Genomic DNA, 21,732 nt, shown 5'->3' with positions numbered 1-21,732 from the left:
AATGTATATTATAAGCAGAAAGGTTTATATTCCTATAAACCAGAAATAAATAGATAAAAACCATTTAAAATAAGCCTACAATTCGGATTTGAAGTTCTTCTCTTTTCCACTACTGTTTCAACTTTCAAGTCTTCTAGAATGAAAAAAAAAGGAAAGAAAGTGAAATGTTCATGTAAGTCCAAGTGTCAAAGATATGGGCGGTATCTTGTCTCAAGCTTAATAAGTTGGCACCACTCATCAAGTCATCACAAGACACAAATCGTATTATATTTAATTAAAACATAAATTCTTCATAAATCAAAATCTATTGATTGTTTAATAGTACAATCAAACTTTACGTGCATGCATGATTACAACTTACAAGTGTGACATTGTGAGCCTATACACGAGTCATTTGGCTATATTATGGGTTATGATCAGGGTGGCGTCGACACAAACCATAAACGTCGTTCTCGATCTAGATTTGGCCCCTCGGAGCCGTCCCTTCTATAAGGCAAGTGATGATGCATTGAAGCCACAATAATATAATTTAGATTGGGCCACTCATGGGCTTATACATCTCGCGAATTATCTAATGGCCCTTCACGAGGCCCGTGTTTCTAAATCCACAGAAAGTTATTTGGTAACAGAAAACTATCGGAGTTATCGTATAACAAGATGCTGTGAAACGATAGGTAATAAGTGAAGTGATAGAATAGATGGGGATAATACGAGACTAGTGGTCCAACTTACATGAAATTATATGGTCCAAAAAGGAAAGGCTGAGAAAATTATATGGTGTGTCGCCTTGAGGACCACATTCCTCGACCATGCCATTTATTACAAAATCAAATCTATATAATTAGTTTACTTGTTTATATACATAAATATTTCAAAATTAAATGCTAGCTTAAAGGTCACATATTTGACAAATAAAGTCGACAGTTCAGTAGCAGGAAAAGGATATAAAACATAAATAAATGGTCCCATAAAGCTTCATCACAATAATGGCAATAGGCAAAATGCTTTATGGCTCAGTCACCGTTTTCCCAAGCATGCAATGGTAAATAGTCCATTCTATATCATGAAGCAGTGTAACTAGAGCGTGATTAGTGATCCATAAGCTGTTTTTTTCTTCCTCTTGTAGGTGCTTCAATGGCTTCTTTTATTTTTTTGGTGACATCCATTTTTCAAATAAAAGTAAAATCTGAAACTATGTAATTTTGTTATGAAATCCAAAAAGCTGGGCAGAATCGCTGTTATCTTTTGACAAAAAAAGCATTGTTATTTATTTACGTGGCACGTACGCGATATAAAAGATGCATAATATTCAATCATCGGAGGACAGTAACGCCATTTAAAAATGACATTTTTTTAACAAAAAGGAAATGAAGTCGACAATGAATAAATAATCTTGCAAGTAGTTTGATAGATATATAAGGTCCCTAGATATATATGATAAATGTTGTCTACATCTAATCAAGTATATATTCGTAATGAAGTTTTTAAAGAGGCTGTGACGGTGCGGGCTGTAACCCATCGATATTTAATAGCAGGTGATGCGAGAGGAGAGTCTCGATCAATAGACGTATACTTGCTCATAAATCACGACCAATAACAAATTCAATGATTTTGTGTTTGTGTTAAGTTAACTTTTGTTACTGGTGGTAATTTACATGGACGATGACTCGAATTCGGAATACCGAGATGTATTTGTGAATAACCTTAATTATCTTTCAAATGATCTATAATTATTATATATGCATGCAGCCATGCAGGACTTGTATCAATCTGTACTATATAGCTAATAGCTTACATGAAGTATAAAGTTTTTTGATATGATGTACATAAGTGCGAGAATATGTCCTAATATTAGATATCTATGAGTTCCTTTTGAGTTTTTCTTGTTTGTCGCATTAATTTATTTCATTAGTGGATTGATCATTGATGTCAAAATTGACATTCAGCAGCAAAAAGAAAAAGATACATTTTCATGAAATATATTATTGATTAGTTTTTTTCTTTATAATTTGGAATTGGATATGTGTAATTCAGTCTCTTTGTTTATAGTTATTTTTGGTTTTGTGTTGGCGTGGGAAGAAAAATATAAGAGAAAAACGATTTTGTAGTGAATAAACAAACGTGAATACGAAATTGGCATCGATCGCCAAACCTGATAATTCTTTGTTATTTAGTGGAACCACAAAATCTTTCATGGAAATTACGTGCCACCGAACTAGTACCCTTTCCATAATTTATTTATTGATTTGCATTGCAAGCCAAGGCTTGGACTAACTTGGTATTACTTTAACCGATTTTCTAACTACTTTCACACTCAGGGCCGGCTCTTATCCATGACAAATCAAACCGGCTCTTATCCATGACAAATCAAACGATGAAAATGACCGATTTTAAAAAACAATTCTTCAATTTAGGTAAATAAAAAATAAAGAAACTCATTAATCATTATGAAATGAACCAATTTACCATTTGTGAAAATATTTCAATACTCATTATTGAACCAAAATATGATATCTTATATATATTATTGTAGTTTTTAATAATAAATATTTAATTTAAATGAATTATTTTTATGGAAGTTATGTAAATATAGATAGCTAGAGTTAATTGATAATTTTTATAAGTAGAAAGTATTAGTATCAATTATTAATTAAATAAAAGTAGGATCATTGATGACAAAAAAAAGTAGGATCATTCTAAAATTTTCTTTTTAGTGTAAAAAATGGAGTAATACATTGGAGTAAAATCTAACTCCATTTTGATGTTGTATCATTATAATACAAAAAATGAAATATTGCATTGAAGATGCTCTTAGAGCTCAAGTTATAAGAAATGCAGTGAAGAAAAAATATAGAAAATATTTATTAAATCGTCTATATTCCATGTTTCGTCCATAGCTATTATATTGGTTAAAATGACACTGTTTACACTATGTTAGTTTCAGATTACTCCATCTGTCCAAAATAGTTTATGGCTCCGATTGGTAACGGTTTTTGCTTTAGGCAGTGGCTTTAGAATTTTAGATGTAGAGATTTTGACTTTAAAAACTGTAGTTGTTACTTTGAATATTTTAAAAGCTTGATTGGCATAATAAACTTTAAAAGGTGTGACTTATAAAAAAATATATATATATATATATTTAGTATTATGTCCAAAAGCTGATAAAAGTATTTAAACATATAAATTCTGAAAATAAATATATGAGATAGATATTAAAATGAAATAAACTCTGTATATGTATAATTTTTATTGTTTAATAACAAAAAACTAATAAAATTATCTAGATTTATCTAGATTTTTATTGAATTTATTATAATTTTGTTAAATGTTTTACTATGTTCAAGTGTTCAATTTGCTAAAAAATAAAACCTTAAAAATAAAGAAATCTATACTAATAAAAGGGACCTTTTGAGGCTCCATAGAGAGTCCACATCAGCGGTAAAAACTTCTCCCAAAAAATGACACGTGGCATAAAATATAGTTTTATATTTTAATATTACTAATTTTCAAAAATTATAAATAACATGTAAACGTACAGCATAAAAAATAGAAAAACTACATTAAACATATATAAGATTACCATTTTTCACTTAAAAAAAGACGGCTTATCTTCATAATGTAACATTACCGTTTTATAAAAAAAAACATTATATATAATTTCAAAAATAATAAATATATGTAAACATACAACATAAAAAATAAAAATACTACATTAAACATATGTAAGATTACCATTTTACATTTTTATTTTAAAAAAATAATATGTAAACATTAAACATATGTAAGATTACCATCTTTCACTAAAAAAGACGGCTTATCTGCATAATGTAACATTACTATTTTGTAAAAAAAAACATTATATATAATTTCGAAAATAATAAATAATATGTAAACATACATCCTAAAAAATGGAAATACTACATTAAACATATGTATGATTACCATTTTACATTTAAAAATAAAAATAATATGTAAACATACAACATGAAAAAAATGGAAAAACTACATTAAACATATGTAAAATTACTATTTTTCACTAAAAAAAAACAGTTTATCTCCATAATGTAACATTACCATTTTATAAAAAAAAAACATAAATATAACTATTTGACTATTTGTCCAAGTTCTTCTATAAAACATTGCCGTTTTACATTAAAAATGAAAAAATACATTAAGATTTAAACATCTATCTTAAAATATAAAATATAGATATTAATAAAATATAAAGTATAAGAAAGAGAAATACATAATATATAGAAAAATAAATAATAAGTAAATATTATAAATATACGAATTATATATACAATAATAAGTAAATGCACAATTTTAAAAAAATGGAAAGAGTACACTAAATATTAAACATCTATCTTAAAATGTAAAATATAGATATTAAGTAAATAGAAAGTATAAGAAAAAGAAATACACAACTTAAAAACAATGGAAAAAATTATATTAAGATTTAAACATCTATCTTAAAATATAAAATATAGATATTACGCAAATAGAAAGTATAACAAAAGGAAATACACAATTTAAAAAAATAGAAAAAGTACATTAGTATTTAAACATCTATCTTAAAATGTAAATCTATCTTAAAATATAAAATTATTAGTAAATATAAAGTATAAGAAATAGAAATACACAATATAAATAAAAATAAATAATAAGTAAATATATAATATAAGTAAATACCCAATTTAAAAAATGGAAAATTACATTAAGATTTAAAAATATATCTTAAAATTTAAAATATAGATTCTATACTAATAAAAGATACCTTTTGAGGCTCCATAGAGAGTCCACATCAGCAAAAAAACTTCTCCCAAAAAATGACACGTGGCATAAAATATAGTTTTATATTTTAATATTACTAATTTTCAAAAATTATAAATAACATGTAAACATACAGCATAAAAAATAGAAAAACTACATTAAACATATATAAGATTACCATTTTTCACTTAAAAAAAGACGGCTTATCTTCATAATGTAACATTACCGTTTTATAAAAAAAAAACAAAAAACATTATATATAATTTCAAAAATACTAAATATATGTAAACATACAACATAAAAAATGGAAATACTACATTAAACATATGTAAGATTACCATTTTACATTTTTATTTTAAAAAAATAATATGTAAACATTAAACATATGTAAGATTACCATCTTTCACTAAAAAAAGACGGCTTATCTCCATAATGTAACATTACTATTTTGTAAAAAAAAACATTATATATAATTTCGAAAATAATAAATAATATGTAAACATACATCATAAAAAATGGAAATACTACATTAAACATATGTATGATTACCATTTTACATTTAAAAATAAAAATAATATGTAAACATACAACATGAAAAAAATGGAAAAACTACATTAAACATATGTAAAATTACTATTTTTCAGACCCGCTTCGGTTGATAAAATATAAATAGACTCAAATGTATTCTTACAAATTTATTCATGGGAATTGAATTGCTTTTCATAGACTCAAATGTATTCTTACAAATTTAAATTAGTCTAATCTATAATTTTATTGTTAATATTCATACTAACTCTTTCATGATCAAACCATTTCAGTTGATAACCATTCAAGCGTTTATCCCGAAACACTTCATTCCTCGCCGAATCAGGTATTGGTTCATGTTGGTTTAGTATTGTTTTTGGTTTACTAACAGGTTTAGGATGGTCCTATTGTAAATATAATTTAAGTTAGTTTAGCATATATTATGCTTAAAATAACTTAAATTAAATAATAGTAATATTATGCTTAAAATATAATTTTAGAGAGTTTTCAAATATAGTTTATATAACATTATAGGTGATGAATTTAATTATTAAATTCGTTTATTACTTAAAACTAAGTTATTTTAAAAACATACTGAGTTATAAATATCAATGATGGATTGGTGAGTATAACTTGAAGACAAAAATATAAATATTTGATTTTCAAGATAAGAAATTCAGCTTTTACTCAGTTACTCAATATATAATATCTTAAATTATTTTTTTAAAAAATATACATAATTTATATATATAGATTAATCTTCCAAACTTAAACTATTATATTATATATGAATAATGTTTTTAAATAAAAATAATTTCTGATTTAAAAAAGAAAATAAAAAACAACAAATGGTTATTTTCAAATAATGGATATAATTTACATTATACTATCATTTAACAAGTATTAGATACGTTTTGATATATCATTATTTTCTATTTCCAGAAAACAATAAATTGTTAAACATCAATATCATCTAGATTAAGTATACGAACAACACAAATTCAAACATCACAAAAAATATTTACATAAACATTATAATACAATAATTTGATCAAAAAATACAATTAAAACAATATTTAAAATAATAGTTATATACTTAATATCTGAAAATCAAAGATATTTTTGCTAAAATTGTACTTACCTGGCCAAGGAGATCGACCATCTTTTTACGGATCGATTGATTGTTGAGCATGTGGTCGATCCGAAAATACTCTACAGTTTAATTTAATATCTAAAACATTTATGTTAACACTCAAGAGATAGTTTTGCTAAATATGATAATTAGATAGCCAACAAAATTACAAAAAATATTTAAATAGTAAAAAATATGTTAATTTAACGTGTTAAAATTTAAAAATAAATTTTAATTATGACATGTATCTTAACATTTATATAAATATATATCATAACCTAAATATAAATAATTTAACAACTTAAATTAGAAAAAAATAAAAATCCCGGGCGTAGCCCGGGTTAATCCCTAGTAGATCTAAAAGTCTCGTTTAGAGGCTTTAGAAATAACACACATCTTAAAGAATAAAATTGAAACAGTCGACAGTTGAAAGCTTTAGAAGGCTTTGAAAAAAATACGGAAAGCCAAAGTATCATGGACTTAAAATTAACTTTATGGACTGTGAAATATGTAAAAGTTCCAACAGCCTTCAAGCCAATCGGCGTCTATGTTTTGAACAGTTTTTGATGTTTTAAAATATATAATTTTTGATATTTTATATTAAAATTAGTTTATATTTTTAATATTACTTTTTAGGAAAAATATATTTTAATTCTTGTGTTTTTAACCAAAACATGAATCAAGGAAATATTATATAAAGCATATATAAAAAGATGAAAATAAATAGACATTCTAAGCTTAGATATAACCGAACAGTTAATATTGTTTTCCACAATGCTAGTTTCCATTATTGTATTTCTGATAACTATTAAAATTGTAAATTTTGTACGGCGATAATGGATTACTAATCAAACCAATATTTCCAAATTATTCGAAATATATATCTTCCAAATAACTGAACTTTTAAAACGCATATGAAAATGTGAAATCCATATCATTACCAACCAAACACACACACACTTTTAAAGGATGAAACTGTAGATATTAGATAGTCGGTATAATGAGAACATTAATCTCAAAATTGTAATTGGTAAAGAGATGATGCTCTTTCTCGACACGTAAGATTAATGATTAGGTATGCTTATTAGTTTCTTTTGAAGAGTCATAATTGCAAAAAGTGCCTGTCAACGTTAAAGGAACCATCCAACGAGTTTTCTACACGCCCGTCTGTATATAGTCCATCGGATAATAAGAGAAACTGAAAGTTGGACAATCAGAAAAAGAAATGAACAAATCATAACAAGATGGGTGTAACTTTTTCTAGTAATTCAAATTCTTTATTATTTGTTTCCTAACTTCAGTTTCATTTAATGATATTTGTTTTTAATAGGGCAATTCTCGCATTTTTTTCAAAATTTGTCGCCAAAAAATTTTATAATAAAAAATGACCAAATGAAATTTCATTAAAACAATTATTATTTTTCTTGTTTTATAGGTATATAAATATAAATAAATAAAATTTATAGTTTCGAATTTTAGGTTTTCAATTTTGAACTTTTTAATAATTTTTCTTTTTCTAAAACTATTTTTCGAATATTTTTTTTTCAAATTGTTTTGCTTTTCTGATTTTCTTTTTGAAATTCGAAACTGCTTTTTGAAACTATTTTTACAAAAAAAAGTTTTTTTATATTGTTTTATTTTTTAAAAGTTTTAAACCTCATCCCCAAAACTTCACCCCTTAACTCTAAACTATAATTATGGATTAGTTAACTCTAAAAATATAAATATATATTCGCTCTTTAATAAACCATATTTTGATCACTTTCTTCATTATGAACTCTTTTTATAAAAAATAACTTAAAAATGATTATCATAGAGAATGCATTTTCTTAATATAAAAATTTACATTTCCAAAAAATGGATAAACTTCGACCTTTTTTCTTATCGCCAACTTTGCATAAACTATATAAATGATAAGAATATAATCTTATAACTAAATTTGAGCTATTATACTTTCAACATAAAACTGCAAGCCTAGCCGCACCCTCTTCTCTGTGTGCTTGATATATCATGGATTTTATTGAGTCTATTATATGTGATTTGAGTTTATTTTAGAGTATTTTCACGTTTAGGTACGTTTTGGAGAACTTTGAAGATTCTTTAGTTTTTTGAGATGCATGTACTGCACATACACGTCATAAGTTTAGCTATAGATGGAAGCCTTCACACAGTGAGATTAAGACCATCTGCTGACACAAGATAGAGCTTTGATTTAGCTTTCCAATGCCGCCGTTTTGAGATCCATCTAACGGTTAGATGTAAAGTTATGCCCATTTTATTGAAGAGTGGTATGTCTGACTGACGAGAAGAAGTTGTCGAAGATATGAAGGAGTGTCAGTCGGCACAAATACCTTGGTGTCGAACGACACTGATGCCAGAAGACGGGCCGAGTATATATCACGACCGATGTGGGCCCATAAATCACCACAAATTGAGAGAAGATCAATTCTCCTTTAGAGATTAATTGGAAATCCATTAGTTTTATTTATGATTTTTGTTTTTGCTTTCTTGTCTGAGTAAATTTCTTGTTAGATTTAGGAATTTCATGAACTAAATGTTAAAACTGATAATCTGATAAGATTGCTAGGGTTGTTTATAAATTAATACAAGGGTGGTTTGTAATACTAAGATCTAGAATAGTTGAAATAACAAGAGACTATGACTAATTGCTTGAACTTAGAATCATAGGACAATTGAGAGGCACAAGAGTGCAATCGATTAACCGAACCCGAACTCTGATGGATTAGATACCTAGGCGCAACAGAGAGTTGGTTTAGAAATTTAGTTGAACATTATTGATATGAGCTCAACACTTGTTTAAAAAATGTATTGATCGACACACTAAAAGTGTATCGATCGACACTCGTTTTGTATTTACATGTGAGAGTGTGAATATAGAATTAAACATGTAGACTCACAGTGATAGCTGGATATCTTACAACTGAATTTGAGTTTTAGAATTAAACGTATTAAAGACCTAGCATCCTTGATTTGTGTTTTGAATCTCTTCATTGATAAATCCCTAGATCTAGTACTTCCTTCTTATCGTTTACAACCCGATCTATTTACTTTTATTTATTGCTTTTATATTATTTGCCTAGCTTAATCTGAAACTGAAGTTTATTGTGTGAGAGATAAAGTCTTTGTGGATACGATCCTCAAGTACTACATCGAAACTATTATTCGAGAGAGTAGCTTGAACGTTAATTTGAACATATCAGTGTTCGCATTTTTTTCTGAAGTCGAGCCGAACAAGTGTGACTTCTAGAGATGTTCGGACTAGCCAGCAGTCCCTCTAAGGTTTTATGGGGCGAGAAGCGACATGAATCTCACATGGCTCGTTATCTCATATGACCAGTGGTGGTTCGAGTCTTGAGCTTGTGGTGACTCGGTTTGGAAAGCTGCGAGAATATGAATCCAATCATTTGGAGTTGCTTTTGCGGCAATGCTGCCTATTGTCAAGCTTTTGGTGCCTCTTCAACTAGTTAGCATTGTTTAAATTAGTTTCATTGTCCTTATATCATTTGGTGTTGCTTTTTCTTCCTCTATGTTGTTGTTTTAGGTCTAGTTTCACATTTAACATTTTCACATTTTGTCTTTATATCATGTAACTTTTGTCACACATAAAATTGGAATAAAATTTGATATTTACACCAGAAAAAACATAAACTAATCATGACAACTAAATTAACTTTATATTTTTATTTTTTTAATTAATTATTCTGTCAACTACGATTGTGAGATTTTATTTATTCGTTAATATTCTTTTCACATGCTCAGACATATGTAAATGTGGTAATAATATTTATGAGTGACCCAGCACCAAACGACTCAAAAACTTTTTTTATTGAAAAAGCGATTTTGATATCATAAAAATTTGAACTATCATAAACATGTAATCTAACCTAACTGATGATAAGTGGATTAGTTTTATCTTCTTATATAGTCACTTGATTATTTTCCGACCATTGTGAAATTTTGTTTATTCATAAATTTTGTTTATTTATAAATTTTGTTTATTCATAATTTAACCGGGCCTCGTGGTCTGGTGGTAAAAGAACCTCAGCTAAGGTGCCCGCCATCATGAGTTCGAGCTCCGGCCACAGCGGATTTAACATGGTTTTCGTTTGGCCTCCAGGACCTTCCTCGCCAGTTCCGGTTAGACGCGGTGGGATAGTCAGACTAAGTGAGAGGTCCGGATACCTGGATTATCAAAAAAAAAAAAAAAAAAAAAAAGAAGTTAGTGATCGGAACATAAATTATCTTCATTCCATAGTTAGCCGTTTGTTTAAGAGCATGTAAAACTTTAATTTTTTTAACGTAAAACTAATCATGACAACTAAACTAACTTTATATATTTTACATGTTAATTAACTATACTTTCAACTATGATCGTGGGACTATATTTATTCATTAATATTTTTTTCTCATGCACAAACATATGTAACTGTGGTAATAATATTTATAGCGTGACCCCCAAACGACTCTAAAATTTTTTATTCAAAAAGCAACCCTGATATCATATAAATTTGAACTATCTTAAACATCTAATCTAAAACTAATTGATGATAAATAAATTAGTTTTATTTTTTATATGATTAACTGCTTTTTTACCATTGTGAAATTTTGGTTATTCATAAACATTTTTTTAATAATATAACAAATAATTTAGGTATTAGAACATAAATTATCTTCATTCCATAGTTGGCAGTTAATGCATGTTTAAGAGCACATATAACTTTAATTTTTCTTGTAAAACTGAGTAACTTCATAATGGAATTAGGTTTTACACTGACTCAATTCTATTTTAGAGTGAAAATAAAATAATTTACAACAATAAAACTATATTTCATTTTAAAAGTAAACTCGATTTTTATTTCATTATGAAATGATAAATATAGTATAATTATATCTTTTGATCAAAAAAAGTATAATTATATCTTTTCTGATTTTAAACTCTATTTTAAGATAAAATATGTAAAATGTTACGTGCGCTAATATGTTAATGATTTAAACGCGGTCATTTAACATATTTAATTTCTAAAGTTTAAAATACACGATATAAGAGTTATGACATCTCTGATCCCATTATATTTTTTACTCTAAAATGTTTTGAGTAAAAATGCTCCAATGATACTTTATTTTTCATTCTATGATAAAGTAAAAAATGAATTTATTCTATATATGGAGTAAATTATTATTTTTTGTTTATCGCTCTATTTTCCACTCTAAAACAAAGTACCATTGAAAAATATTATAACTCTATTATAAAATTATTCTATTTTAGAATGGAAAATAAGGTGAATCATTAGAGATGGTTAGCTAGTTTTGTCAATATAAAAGAGTTAGCTGTTTATTGAAATGTTATTTTATTGAAACGTCCAAATAATAACCAGAATGCGTTGGCAAAAGTATTATCTTCTCCTTTAGTAAAAAAAAGTATTATCTTCCCCTCGAAATGATCTGGTTTTCATGCGTAACCAATAACCATGCAACCATCCAATGGAAAGTATTCTTTTTTTTAACGAAAAGTGTTTGTTGCGTGACGTATGTTTGCAATATGTAAAATAAATTAATACAGAGAAAAAGCAAAAATAAAAGCGGCAAATGTTATAATCAAGATCGTGGTTCGGAGGAACACGAGTTTGATAAATTAGAAAGCAGAGATTTTTTTTTTTTTTGTAAAACATAGAAAGCAGAGATATTGTTGACAAAAAAAAGAAGCAAAGATTAGGTATTCAGATTTTGACAAATTATAAAAAGATGTAGAGAAGAGAACAATCAAATATCATCAAATAAAAATGAAAAAGGCGAAAAAGGATGGCTCCCACTAATGGTGAGGTTATCAACATAATCCATGTTAGCTTTTTATCACGTGCCACTTTACTTATACACCACCTCTTCACTAATCGCATTATCACTCATCATCTATTATCTTACACACAGGTGCTTACACAAACCATTATAATGTGCCTTGTACTTATACACATGCGTACATATACACACGCTTGATTTTTGTTCGCAGTCAGATTTGGTATTGCTGAAGAATATATTTAAAATAATTACGGGGATAATTAATACTCATACAGCAAAGTGCAAGCTAGTTTCAGTTCGAAACCGAAGGAGAAGAGGAGAGATTCGCGGGGGGAGCCATGCGTGGGATTATTATTCTAGTCATATCTTACAAATAAATAATCAGTTGATTATTAAAGAACCAATGAACACTAATATCCAATTAATTAACTAGGTTCCTTTTTCTGACGACACTAATTAAATGATAATCCTCACGTATTACGTGCAAGACAACTCAGCTCATCACTTCTCCGTCTGACTCTCCTCCAATCGTTGTTTTTTTCCTAATTACCTCTTTTTTTGTTTTTTTTATCTGATTAATTATGTTATTACAAATTATGAGAAACATTATATAGATGATATTACATCCGATAATTCTACATGTTTTATGAGGATTCACGCCTGACTGCATCACCCTGAGTAGCCCTATGAGATTTATTTATGACGGTACTCTTTGCGCCATGCTGAAAATCTCTTGTAAGTATTTTCTTTAATTTTATGCGTAATTTGCCTTTTTCGGGAATTGAAACCTAAACTTTTTCTTGTAAAAATTGCATTGTCGACATGGATGTAGAAATCTTTAAACCTTGACCACTAAGCTACGGTGTTTCCACAATCATTGTTTTTTTCCTAATTACCTCTTTCTTTTGTTTATTACAGGCTTCATGCTTCTCTATGCCGAAATGTTTGAACCAAATAATACACTATTTTCCAAGGAAAGAATTGAGAATGGTACTAATAATACTTACTTCAGTGGAAAAATAAAAAAATGGTACTAAACCACTAAAAATGGAAAAAAATACATACAAAAACCAAAGGTAGCAAAAATCATATAATTGGTCAAAGTGGACTAACGGTCATGATCGTATCAGAATATGAGATTCGATTAATGCGGAGCAAATACACTATTGGATCTGTCACGTTATAGACTTATCTAGTCCATGCTGAGACAGTGCAAAGCCCATCCATCATAATACACTGTTTCTATGTTAATTGACAGTTTCACCCTCTTTCGCTTCTGAGGGTATTCTCGTCATATGGCTTATCCTATTTATTTACCCTTTCTAGCGATTAACGCCCAATGTACGTGCGACAAAGCCCGAGATAATTTATTTATTTATTTATTATTTTTTTTTTTTTATAACATCAACTAAAAACTAACTAGAAACTCCAACCGGTCTACCAAACCAAACCGGGGGAATTGAATCAACATAAAGCAAAGCTGAAAGAGAATTCCTCGCACCGCGTGCAAGCTTGTCCGCCAAGGTATTTTGTGCTCTAAGAAAATGTCTGATCCGGAATTGAGAAAAAATAGATAATTTATTTTTATCTAATTTTACACTCCCGACGAGGTAATTAAATTTCTCAAATAAACGGTAATAATTAATTAGTCTTTTTTTTTTGTTAATCACCATTGTTTATGTATCCGTACACTATGAAAGAGGGACCCAAATCTGACGGTCGTGATTAAGATGCGACGCTGCACTTTCTTCGTACTTTATTCAAATTTTCAGTAACCATTCTCTCTTTCTCTTACCTTTATTTTTTCATTTTTCTACTCCTTACTCGTAAAGTTATACAATACACTTTTAATTATTGGATACTTCCCTCACATACATAACTCTTGCTTCAATGATTTCAAATGTAATATAAATTCTTAGTTAACACTCATCTCTTGCACCAGAATGTGTTACATTTTTCCGTTGATAATTGCAGTCGAGTTTAAATTTCATATTACCATGGAGATTAAATTATTGCAGCGCACAGTAACCCAGCTATTCGGTATATGAAACAGTTCATTTTGATGGATGTTATAATCCAAGTGGGTGGGGGTAAAATAAATAAAGATGAAATTATTGTAGTATATACATACACACAGTACCTTGGAGATGGTCAGATTCCACTTAAAAGCATGATTAAACGGTTCTGATGTCATCATAATTAACCCTGGCTTTCTTCTTACCGTCAGATCATTGAACTCCCATTATTACAAAAAGTTTTATTTTTTCACATTCTGTTTGTGGTGGTCCCTGTGACTTAACCTCATATCCAGCCGTGCATCGCGTACCAACCCTATCATTAGATTCCCTCTTACCATACACCTCCCCGCAGAGTATCTCCACACTCACTTACTGAGCCGCGATAAGCGACCCTCGTCCCGTTTTCTGCGGCTGCCGGATATAATCTCCTGCTCTCTCATTCAATCCAACGGCTGTGGTTAGACTCTTAAAGAACACGTGGCGAGATCGTAGTAGACAGATCACAATCACCGAAAAGCCCTCACATGGAGATGTTTAACCACGGTTAACATTTAACCGAACCAGAGTTGGCTTGACCTTCTTCCCCTATCCTTCTCTCTTCTCTCTGCTCCTTCTTCCTCACAATCTAGTAATCTCCGTTAATGGCGCCTCAGATCTGCCCCTCCGATATTTAAACTCCTTCTTCAAACTCTTCCAATTTCCTCAGATCTCTCGAGTTTTTCTTTTCTTATCAACGCAAATGTATAAGCGAGTGGCCTTATCGTTCCCCGAGGAAGTCCTCGAGCACGTGTTCTCCTTCATCCACGTGGACAAGGACAGGAACTCGGTATCCCTGGTGTGCAAGTCGTGGTACGAGATCGAGCGGTGGTGCAGGAGGAGAGTCTTCATCGGGAACTGCTACGCCGTGAGCCCCGCGGCGGTGATTCGGAGGTTCCCTAAGGCGAGATCCGTGGAGCTGAAGGGGAAGCCGCACTTCGCGGACTTCAATCTGGTGCCCGAGGGGTGGGGAGGGTACGTGTACCCGTGGATAGAGGCGATGTCGGCGTCGTACACGTGGCTGGAGGAGATAAGGCTGAAGAGGATGGTGGTGAGCGACGAGTGCTTGGAGCTTATAGCCAAGTCGTTTAAGAATTTTAAAGTGCTCGTGCTTTCCTCGTGCGATGGATTCTCCACGGATGGGCTCGCTGCTATCGCTTCGAGCTGCAGGTATCTCCCCTGATTGCGATTAGTAACTAATTTTATTGTATTACTTGTCACAATAAGCTATAGCAGTGAGCTTTAATTCCATATGTGCTGTTGCTGCTGCTCATGTTCATTGTGATATATGTTTGAAATCATTGTCAGGTAGATTCTTTTTATTTATCTTTTTCTTTTTTTGGGATCAATTGTATCTCTTTATTCCTTTTTTTTTTAAAGTTAATAGGCAACAACTTATTCTGTTTCTGATTCCCCTGCTTTGCTCCCTTTTAACACTAGTAGTGAGGTTTTTTTTGAAACTGTTTACTTCAAATACAATTCATATGCAGTTTGTTAATTGCTAAATTTTAATGTTTCTGTGTATTTTTAGCTTTATTGGGGGACTTTGCAATGTGTCTTGTTCTAATCTAGGTTTGATTGATGTGGGGCAAATCGGTTATTTCAATTCTAATTATTTGATTATTTTTGCAGGAATCTGAAAGAGCTTGATTTGCGTGAGAGTGATGTTGACGACGTTAGCGGACACTGGCTTAGCCATTTCCCTGATACGTACACTTCTTTGGTTTCGCTCAATATCTCATGCTTAGTCTCCGAGGTCAGTTTCTCTGCTCTGGAGCGGCTGGTGTGTAGGTCTCCCAACCTCAAATCACTGAAGCTTAACCGAGCTGTTCCTCTTGAGAAGTTGGCTGCTTTACTTCAAAGAGCTCCTCAGCTGGAGGAATTTGGCACTGGTGTGTACAGTGCTGAAGTGCGTCCGGATGTGCTCTCTGGTTTGTCTGTAGCTATCTCTGGGTGCAAGAAATTGAAGTGGTTATCTGGGTTTTGGGATGCTCTTCCTGCGTATCTTCCTGCAGTTTATTCGGTTTGCAGTGGACTTACAACTTTGAACTTGAGTTATGCAACAGTCCAGAGCTATGATCTTGTCAAGCTTCTTAGTCAATGTCCTAAATTGCAGCGCCTCTGGGTGAGTCTAGTTTTATCATAATGTGCAACATCTCAAATATATTCTTCAAGGTCAACGTTTTCTTTAATTGGTATTATATGGCTTACTGACACAGGTGTTGGACTACATCGAGGATGATGGTCTTGAAATGCTTGCTTTGACCTGCAAGGACCTTCGAGAGCTGAGGGTGTTTCCGTCTGAGCCTTTTGTGATGGAGCCGAACGTTGCGTTGACAGAACAAGGGCTTGTCTCCGTCTCCGCAGGCTGTCCGAAACTCGAGTCGGTTCTCTACTTCTGCCGTCAAATGACCAATGCTGCGCTGGTAACCATTGCTAGGAACCGTCCCAACATGACCCGCTTCCGTTTGTGCATCATTGAGCCGAAAGCCCCTGACCATCTGACTCTAGAGCCACTGGATGTGGGATTCGGAGCCATAGTGGAGCACTGCAAAGATCTCCGGCGGCTCTCCCTGTCAGGGCTGTTGACCGACAAGGTCTTCGAATACATTGGGACGTATGCAAAGAAGATGGAAATGCTGTCAGTGGCGTTTGCAGGAGACAGTGACTTGGGGATGCATCATGTTCTGTCAGGGTGCGAGAGCTTGAGGAAGCTAGAGATAAGGGACTGCCCCTTTGGAGACAAGGCGCTTTTGGCAAATGCTTCGAAGCTGGAGACAATGCGATCTCTTTGGATGTCTTCGTGTTCCGTGAGTTTTGGAGCCTGCAAGTTATTAGGACAGAAGATGCCAAAGCTCAATGTGGAAGTGATCGATGAAAGGGGTCCGCCTGACTCGAGACCCGAGAGCTGCCCTGTTGAAAGAGTGTTCATATACCGAACAGTGGCGGGTCCTCGGTTTGACATGCCTGGTTTCGTCTGGAACATGGACCAACAACACTCAGCAATGAGGTTTTCCAGGCAAATCATCACTACTAACGGGTTATAGATATAAACGAGGTACATTTTTTCATTAATCCAAGTTCATCATCTCCTATATAAATTGTTCCTGTTTAGGAATACGAGAGAGAGAGAGATAGCTGGGCCTCCATTAATTTAATTATGGGCTGCTGCTTCATATAACCAACCAAGCTCAGGATCACTGGATAAGTGAGGAGAGAGAGAGAGAGAAAGAGATCTGAGAGACCTTTGTATTTTTATATTGTTGTCTGTATGTTTGTCTACTTAGTGAGAGATCCTGGTGAGGTATTATTTTCTTCAAGAGGATGATAAAAGATTTTTTAAAAGACAATTGCCAAAAATGTAACTGTTCTACTTGTTTGAATCTTTGTATCAATCATTTCAAATGTCTTTTTTTCTGTCGGTCCGTCTTTGCCAATCTCATCTGTCCGGTTAGAAACTGTGCAGGTATTTTGATTACCCACCCCTAATTTCTACCTAGCATGGAATAGAAAATCTCCTAGCAGCGTTTGATATAGGAATAAGTCTTTTAATAACACTATATTGTCAACTGGTTTCCCAAATCTGTTCAGAACTGTTGTCTTCCTGTTTTGTTTTCTGACACATAGAGAAAAAAAGGCTGGGCTTACATTTATAAGAAAACCGTTCAGACTTTTTGCGCGAAATGCCATGTTCAATTAGTTTTGATTTTTGAATAGTTCCTCCTGTTTTTCACACTTCATAAGAAAACCGTAGTTGGTGAAAGCAACTGGGACCAATTACAAACATTCATGTGACTAAAACCTGCAATCCAAACCTAATGGTGGTTTGCCTGCCGGATCACTTTATGTAACAAGCAAAACACAGAGCCGTATAACTCTTATGGTTGAACCAATCAAGAATAGCTTGCTTATTCTCTAGGTTCAGAAACTTGTCGCTCTGTTTCACCTTGCGGGGGTGGGTCTTGTGGAGCTGAGATCCTGCGAGTGTTGTAAGAACCACAATGCGCGCACTTGTGCCCCAGAATGTGGAACATAGCTTTGCTGCTCTTATTGCAGTCATTGCAAAGAATTTCAATCTGCAAACAGTTTCTTAGTCATGCTAAAAGATGGATAAAAAAGAAATAAAAACAGGGGGTTTGATTCATAGATATTATTACCTCATAGTTATATTCACTAGGCATCTCTGTTGCCCTTATCTGTAAAAGAGAAAGCTGGTAAGTCTTTTACCTCATTTAATAGGGTATACAAAATTGTGACTGTTACCTCGGCATCTAATAGTTGCCATGAAGAAGACATATCCATCATTGACTTGTAGCAAATTGGGCATCGGTACCTGAGACAGAGAGAGAGAGAGAGAGAGATTAGTGGTATGCATAATAAACCATAAGGAATGTCTTAGAGATCAAAGGAGAAGTTATTAATTACTGTTGTTCAGTGATCATTTGTTTGAAGCAACCCATATGCATAGTATGGCCACATCTCATGACATGTGCAGCTTTTACGGAATCAAATAAAAACTGTCCAGGTTGAACAAATCATAAAAAAAAAAGAAGAAGAATAAATTAACATGATGAAGTACACTCTACTAAGACCATCTAGAACTAAATTCCAATTTGGACGGACAAACCTCATAACAGACAGGACAAGAGTTCTTAGTGGCGTTCTCAATGCATGAGTGATTATCGCGCAGGCCCATTGAATAACAAGCTCCTGCAAAAATTTACTCATAACAATCGTACGAGATAACTAAAACAAATAAATATTGCCACACAAGATTTCACAGTTTAAAAGTATTGTTGTAAATATAAAAAATAGGCTACTAGACATTCAAAGAGACTTGGCTACTAGAACAGCTCCCCCATCTGGATCAAACAGCGTATGAAATGAAGATGCTACTTTACCAAAGAAGTAAGATCCTACACTACACAAGTGGAATACATTCGTATGTTCTCGATAGGAACACAGGTGATGGAGACAAGACGCATTCTTTACACACCACATCTATGGAATGGAATAAAAAAACAAATGCAAGTTTGATTTTTAAAAAAGGGTATAAGAAAGACATACCACAGCTTTGGCAATGAAAGAAATTGTCACGCCCACCAACTCTGAAAAAATATTAAACCACAAAAATGATTAAAGTCAAAAGAGTTATAAAAAAAAAAATCTAAACGAAGATGTAGTTTAACACTCACCTACAAATCCCACAGTCGTCACAATGAAATTGTTCTTTTGAGGTCTGCCAAAGAGGAGGAGAGTTATAGAGAAAGAAAAGAGAAGGAAACAATATATAATAAAAGGATGCAAAAGAAGACCTCGTCGTCAAAGAATTTGCAGATGTTGCAAAAGTATTCTCCCATACAGACGCCGCAGTTCGAGCAGACTTGAGCTACCTAAATCTTTATTTGAAGTGATGATTTTTGACATAATGAAAATAGCAAATTAAAGCAACCCTCTTTACCTCTTGCTCAGCTTCACACACTGAACAGATAACCTGAAAAAACAAACAAGACAAAGTTACTAATGGTTCTTTAATGGCAAAGGCAAACAGTTACGACTTATATATATGTAAGAGATTAGAGAACGAGAGGATGTTTCAAAATGCAAACCTGTTTGACGTTTTGTCGGACCAAATCATGTCGTTCTTTAGGATCAGGTAAAGCGTTCTGAAACAAGAAGAAGAAGGCAAATCTTCTAAGACATGAAGAAGACAAAAACAACAACCTATAAAACAATCGAAATAAGAACCGCGGCGTCGTTGTGGCAGTGGCGGCATGGGAAGATGAGATTGCAGCAAGGCGCTCTTATTTTGCACCTTCTCTTGTAGTGTTCACAGCTGAGGAAACAACAATCAAACCAAAATAATTCAAAAATACTCAGAATCGCGATGAACACAGTCAATCAAATCACCCGAATTGGGATCTGCCAAAGTCTCTGTCTCTAGGAATTGCAGAATCTGTATCCATTGGATGGAGGAGACTAGCACTTGCACCACCCATCTGATTTGGAATTAGGTTCAACCCCACAGGACGATGAACCAGCAGCGTTTTTTAATTGGGGGAAATTTTAATTCACCCCAAAATATATGAAATAAAAGTTTTGCTGTATGTCCTTTCCAAAAGTTTAATTATTTCCCTTTAATTAGCTTTTAGGATCGCAATTAAAAAATTTAGCTCATACTAACCTGTGATTTTACACGCCTAATGTTATCACTATTTAGTTAAAAGGACAAACATAACAACTTATTAAATATAACTACACTATAAACTCTCTAAATTAAATTAATATCCGATAAATTAATAAACACAATAAACAAAAAAAATCTCATTGGTTAAATTGGACCAATGCAATAAAATAATATTTTTAAAAAAAATTTCAAATAAACATAATATAAATATAAATTAATAATTAATATCGTATTATTAGTTTTTATTCAGGAATCATAATGAAGTCTATCTTTATTTTTTCTAAACATTTCAAAATATTTTGATGTAATTTTTTTTTTATTTTTACAACTAAAAATGTATATACATGCACAAAATGTTTGAAAAAAAAAATGAAATTTGTATTTGTATACTCTAATCAACATATAGACCTCAAAAATTAAATTTATCTTATTTTCAAATAAAAAATTATTCAAAATATATAAGCTTAAAAAGGATAAATTTTGTAAATTAATAACTCTGTAGATTAATAAAATATCATAATCTCAATATTATTAATATATAGAGTTTTTGCTGTAGTATAGTAGTTGACCAAATGAATAATTGATGTTTATACATAGAAAGTTATATAGTTCGATGTCCAAGTATTGCAAATTAAGGAAGAAATAAGCTTATTAAGAGATATGGTCATTATACATTCTTGTGGAGAGGATTGTTTGTTGGAACACTACGATTCAAGAGCTTAATCTATATAATTTTTTATGCTTCCAGCCGTTTAGTTGAATATGATGAATAACAGTATAAACTAGTGTCGATTGTTCATAAAGTCAGGGATGCCTTTAGAACAAAGGTGATGATATAAATGAATATAGATCGGGGAGTTCTTTTCTCACGCGCTTGCCGGTCCAAAGCTTGAGAACCTTTGAATCCTTTACAGACAAAGACAGCAAGTGAAGGTAGTTTTTACACGTTCCTTCCTCATACACTACCCGATTAGATTCTCCATGGATCCCCAAAGAACTCGGAAGTTAAGTAAATCCCACCTTCCTCTTTTTCTCTTTCCTTTTTTTTTTTGCCATCTCCAATCATCATCACAATAACAAACACCAACCTATGCAGTTTCTTTACTTATCCTTTTTAAAATACACCTCGTTATACATGTATTTTGATTTTGGTGCTTCCAACTCTAAAACTTTTGTTTACAGTGTCCCTCGGATCCCTATACTAGTAGTTTGCGCATGGAATTGAAAAGACTAATAAATGAAAGAGA

At 31.6% G+C, this 21,732-nt stretch overlaps 2 protein-coding genes across 3 annotated transcripts; one reads left to right on the top strand and one right to left on the bottom strand.

The window, feature by feature from the left end:
• Nucleotides 1–13,975: 13,975 nt before the first annotated feature.
• LOC106375233 (protein TRANSPORT INHIBITOR RESPONSE 1) lies at nt 13,976–17,707 on the top strand. Of its 2 annotated transcripts, XM_048741393.1 has the most exons (4): nt 13,976–15,468; nt 15,931–16,423; nt 16,518–17,356; nt 17,414–17,707. In XM_048741393.1, the coding sequence occupies exons 1-3, from the start codon at nt 15,002–15,004 to the stop codon at nt 17,343–17,345; spliced, it is 1,788 nt and encodes a 595-aa protein (XP_048597350.1). In that variant the 5' UTR covers nt 13,976–15,001; the 3' UTR covers nt 17,346–17,356; nt 17,414–17,707. The 2 variants fall into 2 exon arrangements, with proteins under 2 accessions (XP_048597350.1, XP_048597349.1); XM_048741392.1 differs by having other exon boundaries at nt 16,518–17,707.
• A 280-nt stretch (nt 17,708–17,987) lies between these two features.
• LOC106375235 (E3 ubiquitin-protein ligase MIEL1) lies at nt 17,988–20,426 on the bottom strand. Its single transcript, XM_013815098.3, has 12 exons — nt 20,209–20,426; nt 20,047–20,134; nt 19,908–19,964; nt 19,760–19,792; nt 19,614–19,691; nt 19,494–19,537; nt 19,366–19,406; nt 18,926–19,008; nt 18,724–18,815; nt 18,562–18,631; nt 18,456–18,494; nt 17,988–18,374 (listed from the first exon to the last, which is right to left on the bottom strand). Exons 1-12 carry the CDS (start codon nt 20,295–20,297, stop codon nt 18,207–18,209), a joined length of 882 nt encoding a protein of 293 aa, XP_013670552.2. The 5' UTR covers nt 20,298–20,426; the 3' UTR covers nt 17,988–18,206.
• Nucleotides 20,427–21,732: the final 1,306 nt, after the last annotated feature.

This window comes from Brassica napus, chromosome A9 (assembly GCF_020379485.1).
Source record: "Brassica napus cultivar Da-Ae chromosome A9, Da-Ae, whole genome shotgun sequence".
NCBI lineage: Eukaryota > Viridiplantae > Streptophyta > Magnoliopsida > Brassicales > Brassicaceae > Brassica > Brassica napus.
The sequence above is the reverse complement of the archived record's forward strand: the minus strand, read 5'-3'. Positions and strand labels throughout refer to the sequence as shown.